This window comes from Blastocystis sp. subtype 4 (genome assembly GCF_000743755.1).
Source record: "Blastocystis sp. subtype 4 strain WR1 chromosome Unknown seqid_0375, whole genome shotgun sequence".
Classification (NCBI taxonomy): Eukaryota; class Bigyra; order Opalinata; family Blastocystidae; genus Blastocystis; species Blastocystis sp. subtype 4.
The window spans coordinates 1-8345 of NW_014569172.1; the positions used below are offsets into that span (position 1 = coordinate 1).

Sequence of the window (8345 nt, forward strand, 5' to 3'; positions counted from 1 at the left end):
AATCAACATCTGAATAACTCACATCCTTCCAATTGTCTGAAACACTGTTTGTGTACTTCCAACTATCATTCTTGTTGATAGGAGAATACAGAGAGAACTCTTCTCTTTGAACCCTATCTTCAGTCATCATTCCCTTGTACACAATGTTTCCATTCATTCCTTCTATCTCAATCCAAGTACCTGAAAACCATCGACCATTCTGTGAACATTTCATAACAAGAGTGAATATGTGATTAGAAGAAGCATTCAAACAGACTTCATACACATATAGTTGATTGTTTGAGAATGGAGGAGAAGTGAATAGAACAGAAGAACCAGATACAATCTCAAATGACTCTTCAGAAGCATCATCATCGCCAGTTTTCTTAGTGATCTTAGCATAATCTTGATTAGATGAACATTGAATAGAGTAAGAGAGTAGAATGAAGAATGAAACAGAATGTGAAGAATAGAATGAGATGATTGATACTACAATCAACAACAATCATATCAAATAAATAATGTTGTAAGAAACTGACAATACTTAATGGTATGATACTAACTGATGTGATTGATAGTGATGATGATGAATTATGAGATATGAATAGAATTGATATGATAGGAGAGTGTAGATATAAATGGAAATATGAAATGAATGATATGATGAATGAATGAGGATAATGATATCCCCGTGATTGCATTCAGTAATAATGATGATGAACTGAATGTGTTGTTGAAAAGGGTTAGTGAAATAAATAAAACAAGAACGGTCATATCTAGTGGAAAGCGCCCTAACCCGTCTGATCTAGGAAGCTAAGTCATTACGAGTTGAGTTAGTACCAGTGTGGGGGAGTCTCAATGCTGTTCTTTTCTCTTTATTCTATCAATCAAACTAAGATCTTCATCTGTTGAACTGAATACTGAGTGAATTAGTTGTAATTGATTTGGATCTCAATTCCACAGAATATGGATCGTAGAACGACTTATATTGTACGGTGAACCAAAAGAACCCGTTACATTAGATGTTTCAATCCTTCCTCAATCATTCAGTCAGAGAACCTAGGATTGTTGTAAATGTAACAGTTCCCTATTTCCATTACTTTTGTTACACAAGGATTGAATGGATAAAGAGAATACGGAGAGCATTCAAGTAACAATTATTGGGTCCCGGATTCTAAATAGACCCTTATAGTATACAGTGAATTCCTCTATTTGAGGTAATCAAATGATGAAAACAATAGGGCCCAATAGTACCAACTTGCAATAGGGTTAGGCGAAACACAATTACAGATTCATGATTCGAAAACAGAGCAGCAGACAAATTCTCACTCAGAAGGATCACCACAAGGATCCGAACATGCGTAATGTCATTTTACTAAGCATTGGTTTTGGACTCTGTTTTTTTGGTACATCGTATGCTGACATGTGTCAGTTTTAGGAACGAATGCCTTTATGAACTTTGCTGTTCCTATTCTAGGTAATAGTCTCAGGATGCGAGTAATTTGAAGGTGACCTTGGTTCCATATGTATGGCAATTGTCAATTATGTCAATGCTTTCTCCAATTTCCTAGTACCCTCTGTAATTGCCTTTTTCGGTTCACCTCAACGAGCTCTATTCTGGTGTGGTTTTTCTTATTTGTTGGTGTTTAATACTATATGGTGAACACATAGGATTTACGTTGGTGAGTTTGCATACATTATCCCAGTTACTTCCTATTTTATTTGTGCCCTTCATGGCTTCCTATCTGCTGTAGTGTGGGCATCACAAGGTATCATTCTTGGCAACAATTCGAATGATTCGGATCGAGGAAGAAAATCAGGTTTATTTTTAGCCGTATACATGTTAGGAAGCGTCGGTATTTAATTAGGAAGTAATAATCTAGGCAATTGGAAATTTCGTTTCTGGTATCTTGGTGGATAAACTTCATATATCTGGCCATGTGCAGAATGGTTGGAATGGAACTGTGTCTATTCTCTTTCTCTTTTTAGCTCTTATTGCTGTTACTTCGGTAATCCCGTATAGTCTTATTCGACCTCCTGTTCCTTATCTAACGTTATCAGAAACAGGATTGAATTCCGATGAAATAAAGAAGGAAAATCAACAGGAGGTGGTGGTGATTGCAGAGGACAAGGCTTCTTCTCATGCTGACGAGTCTGTTCCGTATACTACGGAAGATACAACGGAAATAGCAGAATGCCCTCCGAATCAACCTACAGAAGTGAAGGAAAAACAATCAGTTTTCGAAGAGATCAAACAAGTACTCTTATTGGCACTACATCCTCGTATGCTATTACTCCTCTGCTTCTTCTTTAATGATGGATACCAACAAGTGTTCCTGACTTCACAGTTCACACGACAACTTGTCGATCTGAGTTCTGTGGGTACGCTGATGGGTATATTCTCTATTGCTGATGTGATCTTTGCAAACATTCATGGTTATCTTTGTGATAAGTTCGGTCATGTATCCGTATTGACGTTAGCAACTGCGGGAGAGTTGATTGGATTCCTATTAGCGTGGCTGGCGAATAAAGAACAGAATTGGCTTATCTATGCTACAGGTATTGTGTTTGCTATTGCTGATGGAGGATTCCAAACAGAGGTAGGTGAGAGTGATTCATGTTAGTATAGTGTCTTAATTTAGTCAACCAGTTTTTCATCAAGGAACGTACTCGAGCAAATTCTGTCTTCAGAATGGTATGGCTATGAGAATTTGTAATAGTATAGTTGCAGTGTTTTGGGTTCGCAATTGCCCTTACACTGACTCCTCTCTTTATTTCTAAAGGTGCTTCTCATAGTTCACCAACTCAATTCCTCTGGGAAATTATCTGTGCTGCTATTCTGGGTGTCGGTGGTTATATTGGATGTCTCGTGTTCTTGCATAAATCAAAGAAATCTGCTAAACCGTAATTCTTGTTGTTTGTTGTAACAAGGAATCAAGTGAGGTTTGGGAACATGTCCATCTACATAGAAGTTGCGTGTTGTCCCTGGAATGGTAATCTAGATACTTATTGGTACAGCTCAACGATACATCAATTCCATCAAGTTCCGGTGTGACCTTTAGTTGACATCCCAAGCGCGATCTAACCATAAGTCACGTAGAATCTCTGAAACGTTTCTGTGAGATTTGATGCATTATCTAAGCAATCTTCTTCGGCCTCACTCGCCTCCGGTAGTTTGTCGTAAAAGTCCTTTCCAACAATCACGTGGCAAGTTGCACAAGCCATGCCTCCTTCACATGCACCTATAATAACAAAAAGATAGTGTCTCTACCTTCAAGAGGAATACCGTTATGCTGTGCAATGCGCAAAATGGATTCTCCAGGCTCTGCTTTTACCGATTTCTTTTCTCCTTTAGCAGAATAAAAGTTGACCGTGATGAACCCTCTACTTATGATTTCCACTTTCTCTCATGCACCTGGAGAGTATGGGACGGCACACTTCCCTAATCACTCTTGTTGTCAACATTGGGTATAAAATGAAGAAAACTGCCATTACAGAAAAACATCAAATAAGTGGAATTGCGGAAAAGAATTCTCGACGACGTCATTCTAATAGTTGTTTAAATGGTGAAATTGAACTTGAAAGGCCATCTTCTGTATGTTGGAGATGATGATTTGCCACTTTTCATGATCTATGACGTCACTTTTCGATTACTGACGATTCCTCTATTGATATTAGCTTCACGAGAATACTTTCATGTGTTGCATTCCATTGATTCTAAGTGCGGAGTGATGGGGTTGCTTTGATCTTAGTTACTTATTCTACGTGTATTTATTTTGCCAGACTGTATCTCAGACAATTCTTTTTTCTGTATTCTTCTTTTATTGTATCTGATCTAGTACGCTTTAACCATTCAGTTGATTTCATCCAAACAAAAGGTTCTGGAAATATCCTTTTTCCCCTAATTCTTGGATTTCTTGATGTTGAACACGACATACTCCAAACAAATCGGTCATATGTATCGTATGCATTATCGCCATTTGCTTTTCTTCACCTCGATAACCATTGTCTTAACTTTTTTGGTTCCTTTTTCTTCTTGATGTTAATGTTCAGGTCTATCGTTACTATTCGCCTCTTTCCAAGGCTTTTACTACCTATGTCTTAGTGTACAGTTATTTATCGGTGTTTGAGACATTTGTTACTGTTTCAGTAACTATGATTTTGACTTCTCATCGCTTCTCACCTTCTCAATTAAGTCATTTAGTGAGTTTGGTAGTTGGTTGTTTTGTGGGTGAGAGTCCCTTCACAGAGCGTGTTGTGGAAGGAATTACCCGCTTGTCCTCCTATCGGGATCTGTCCTATTCGGATGTGGCATGTGGTGTGACATTGAATACTATCATTTGGCATCATAAACGTGATAGCGGATATGATCTTGAAGTAGTGAAGAATATGTGTGTTCATGAATACTTGGAATACATTCGTACCCATCCAAAGCCACTAGCAAGACATCCAACACCCCAGCTAACAATAAGTGAGAAGACAAAGAATGAACTCATCCATTATGTTGAGTATGCCAATGCCATCTATGGAGTAACATTGTGATAACGAATTGATTGGTTGAATGATAGTGTGATGATGAGCAAGAAGATTGAATCAACTTCTCTTCTTCAACGTATTCGTACACGAACTCATTATAATTCGGAACGAACAATGAATGCTTTGATTGAAGAGTGTGGAGGAGAACTAATTCTAAATGTTGATAATGATGAGTAAATAAGAAGAGAGACGATAAGGAATAGCATTGGAGTGATACCATGGCTTGTTGCATATGATTACGCTTATGATAGTGTGGTGATTGTGATTCGAGGAACAGCAACACCTACTGATTTCTTTACTGATATGATCAGTATGAGATTGAATAGTGTTCTATGTGTAGCTATTGAGTCAGTGGAGGATTTGGGTCGAGAATATGGATTTGATGGTCATGATGAATTTACTCATGGTGTAGGAATAGAATGAGTGATGTATCTTAGGGTATCTTAAATGCAACCAAGAGTATCCTACACGAATTGGAAAATAATCATTTGCTGGATGCATTATTCAAGCGAAGTTTATATCAAACTGATATTCCTATCTCTCAATCCATTCTCAATCGCATCTCATCTCGTACTTCTCTTATCATTACAGGTCATTCCCTTGGAGGAGGTATCGCTGCCTTGTTATCATTATGTCTTCAATCTCAATACCCAAATCATTGTTATGCATATGATCCACCGGGTCAAACTCTTTCACCACGATTATGTGAGCTCACTATTCCTTATGTTACATCGATTGTAACAGGGGATGACTGTATTCCTCGTCTTTCTGGAAATGCATTTGTGTGTCTTCAGGATAATATTGCTTCTGCTTTGTGTTGTTGTAATTGTACCAAGACCGAACTGAAGAAGAAATTGTTCTTTCAATGTCGGGATCTGAATCAATTATTCTATCCATCACTTGATGCGGTTCCTGAACAGAAGAAACGCTATTTGCAGCAATGGTTGATGCATGTAGCGATAGAAGACTGATCTGATTTGTAGAGTGAAAAACATATTCGGGATGTTTGTAAGGTCTGCCTAGTTCCTGGAACCATTTATCAGGTGATGTTTGAAATGGGAGAGAGAAAGGGTCTCTTTCGAAGAAGACAGGAAAGGCTGTACTTGCGAAATGCAAAAGCAGACGATTTCTTTGATTTCCGAGCGAGTCGACATGGTCTGACACATCACTTTATTTATCGAGTAAGAATGAGTATATATTGTTATCAATAGTATCCCGCTTATTTGCGCATGGCATTGGCCTCCAATTAGTACATTTCGGTTTTCGCATTGTTTGTTTACCGCATGTATTCGTTGAGAAGGTCTGTAACAGTCCTGAAGGGAACGTATAACCTATCACAAACCGTGTTTGGGAGACGGTATTCGTCGATATCACGATTCCTTCCCTGCTATAAAGCTCTCGGACCCAGAGTACCTTCAGCAAGATGGTTTTCAACTTCTGATTTGAATCTGGAAGACGATTATGTGAATCCTTTTCTTTAGTGGATAATTATGTAGATCGACCCAGACCTTGTCTTTAAGAATATCAGAGAACTATCTAAAACCAAAAGAATTGTCCCAGCGTCCATTACTTCGGCATTACAAAACAAATCGATTACTTGTGATTTTGAAAAGAATCAAGTGATAATCTAAGAAGATTTCTAAATAGTAGTTGTCAACAATCGTCAAAACACTTAAGGAGTGTCAGTTGGAGAAGGAACAAGATCGAAACGCTGTCTATGAGAGTGTTTTAATTGCTTGCTGCAATAATCGAGACTATCTTGATGGATATACATTGCTCCTCGTATTATTGATATTTGAACTCCATATTAGGATTCAGATGTTCGTGGTATGTTACAGTCCCTTCCAACCTCCGCCTTTAATAGCATCTTTATGATGTTATTCAAGTACAAACAGTATAACAAAATCATCAACTTATACCGTTTAATGCAAAAGAATACCATTTCATTAAGTAGCAAGTATAACTATCGTTTCGACTTGAATCTAGTATCTTACTCACTGTACTTCGTTCATATGGAAATTGTTGCCAACTTGAAGATGCACTGAAATTAATGCGTTCTTCCATCGCTCAATTATTGTCACCAGATGACACTTCCACTCTCTTCAAATTCTATTCTGCAGGAATCGAAGTATGTTGCCATAACAATGATAACGATACTGCATTGAGTCTGTTACATGAGATGGTCGACAAAACAGATCATAAGATTCCAATCCCACGTAACTGTTATCTGTTGCTCTTTTCTCATTTTTCAACATCGATCGAGGGAGTGGATCGAACAGAGATTAAAACATTTCTTGATGACATGTATGAATGAGGGATTCTGATAACATAGAATGAATGTCTGTAACTCCACACCATGTAACAAACAAGAGGTTCTCAATCATTATATTTTGGCTTTGATGAAAGTAGGGACTACTCTGTATATTCAGAATAGAGTGGAAATATTGATATAGCTCGTCAAGTGACTCTAGAAGCCTCGCATTCAGTTGAATTCAATGGTGAAACCTATACCTACTTACTAATGGGACTGAATCATGCATTGAAGCATCATACTCCTCCTCCTGATGTCACAGAAGAAGAGGAAAAAGCTCAGACACTGGCTCTTGCAATGACTCTTCTTCACAAGTATCGAAAGACGGGAACTCCCACATTGGAATTCTACCTTCAGATGATCACTCTTTTAGGTCACTATCATGAATATGATAAGCTAGATATCATAATCCAAAATATGAACAAGGATAAGATTGCTTTTGATGGACGGATGTGAGAAGTGCGTCTAGGTGTGAAGTTGTAGTTATTCTGCGTTAATCGACGCATTTGAAGATACACAACTTGTGATTGATATTTATAATGATGCTAAACACAATGTTGGGGCTAACGGAAAGATTGACTTGTAGTTGCCCGCCTCTGATCCCTATGCGTCAGTTTTGTTTCCACCGGAATTGCAAACACAGGAATTTGATACATTCCCGAAAGTGATCAATTGTGCTCAACTTCAGCAATCTGCGTGCAAAACTACGATTCTTCAAGAATTATCAGAAGTTGTATTGAATAGCAAATGTAATGAATAGATGGATATCAATAATTTGGATTCGATTCATGATCTGATTTTGATAACTGGTACGTTCAGTGATTCCTTGATAATCAAGATTTCAATACTCCATCTAAGAAAGCCTATTCAACTGTAACTTCCTTATTGAATTCATTACATATCTTCTGGTTCCAGGGGCCACGAGATGGACGTGTTTATGTTACTCGAGACGCAATCATGTATCTGTTCGGTTCATATCCAACTATAGTGATTACTTGACAAAAGCAAGTGAGAATAAGCATGTATATGGATTCAAGAAGCTGGTAATCATGCGATCCAAGTTGATCCCACTCCTCTTGTTGTTAGTGTATATGTTTTGATTCTTATTGATTATAGACCCCTACCAATAGCATTTGAAGTAGTAAAAGGATGGTTTTGAGCTGTTTTCAAGAAACACAAAGGCATTAACAAGCTTTATGCTCTGCTCTTCTTGCCCTTCTTACCTTTCTTGCCCTTCTTTCCCTTCTTTCCAACCAAATCTCCTTCCATTCCAGCAAGAGCCTTTCCAGTCCAACCAATCAACACAAGAAGACAAATGTTACTCACCAGTTGAGTCAACACTAATCATTATCAATTGTACTAACAAATACTCATTCCCCAACCCAAGAAAGCAGATCGAGAATAGTTGAAAATACCACACAAGAAGCTGATTAAACCGCAAACACCTCCAATGAAAGCAGTCTTACTATAACCAGCACTGAACTTCTATTTGTCAATCAAGGTAATGAAGAATCACATC

The 8345-nt window shown here is 37.9% G+C and overlaps 4 protein-coding genes across 4 annotated transcripts; 3 read left to right on the forward strand and 1 right to left on the reverse strand.

Annotated features, from left to right (window-relative positions):
* Positions 1-1431: 1431 nt before the first annotated feature.
* On the forward strand, positions 1432-2887 carry JH06_4631 (hypothetical protein; the record flags this gene model as incomplete). Its single annotated transcript, XM_014669919.1, has 6 exons — positions 1432-1456; positions 1488-1617; positions 1651-1831; positions 1863-2579; positions 2609-2674; positions 2711-2887. The coding sequence occupies 6 exons, from the start codon at positions 1432-1434 to the stop codon at positions 2885-2887; spliced, it is 1296 nt and encodes a 431-aa protein (XP_014525405.1).
* Positions 2864-3390, reverse strand: JH06_4632 (adrenodoxin-type ferredoxin; the record flags this gene model as incomplete). Its single annotated transcript, XM_014669920.1, is given in 5 exon segments — positions 2864-2977; positions 3009-3060; positions 3092-3221; positions 3251-3361; positions 3381-3390. 5 exon segments carry the CDS (start codon positions 3388-3390, stop codon positions 2864-2866), a joined length of 417 nt encoding a protein of 138 aa, XP_014525406.1.
* Positions 3391-3899: 509 nt separating this feature from the next.
* Positions 3900-4938, forward strand: JH06_4633 (hypothetical protein; the record flags this gene model as incomplete). The annotated part of the gene is made up of 6 exons (XM_014669921.1): positions 3900-4001; positions 4033-4182; positions 4216-4517; positions 4548-4688; positions 4719-4825; positions 4856-4938. 6 exons carry the CDS (start codon positions 3900-3902, stop codon positions 4936-4938), a joined length of 885 nt encoding a protein of 294 aa, XP_014525407.1.
* A 2098-nt stretch (positions 4939-7036) lies between these two features.
* JH06_4634 (hypothetical protein) lies at positions 7037-7586 on the forward strand (the record flags this gene model as incomplete). The annotated part of the gene is made up of 3 exons (XM_014669922.1): positions 7037-7278; positions 7310-7382; positions 7413-7586. 3 exons carry the CDS (start codon positions 7037-7039, stop codon positions 7584-7586), a joined length of 489 nt encoding a protein of 162 aa, XP_014525408.1.
* Between the last annotated feature and the right edge of the window lie 759 nt (positions 7587-8345).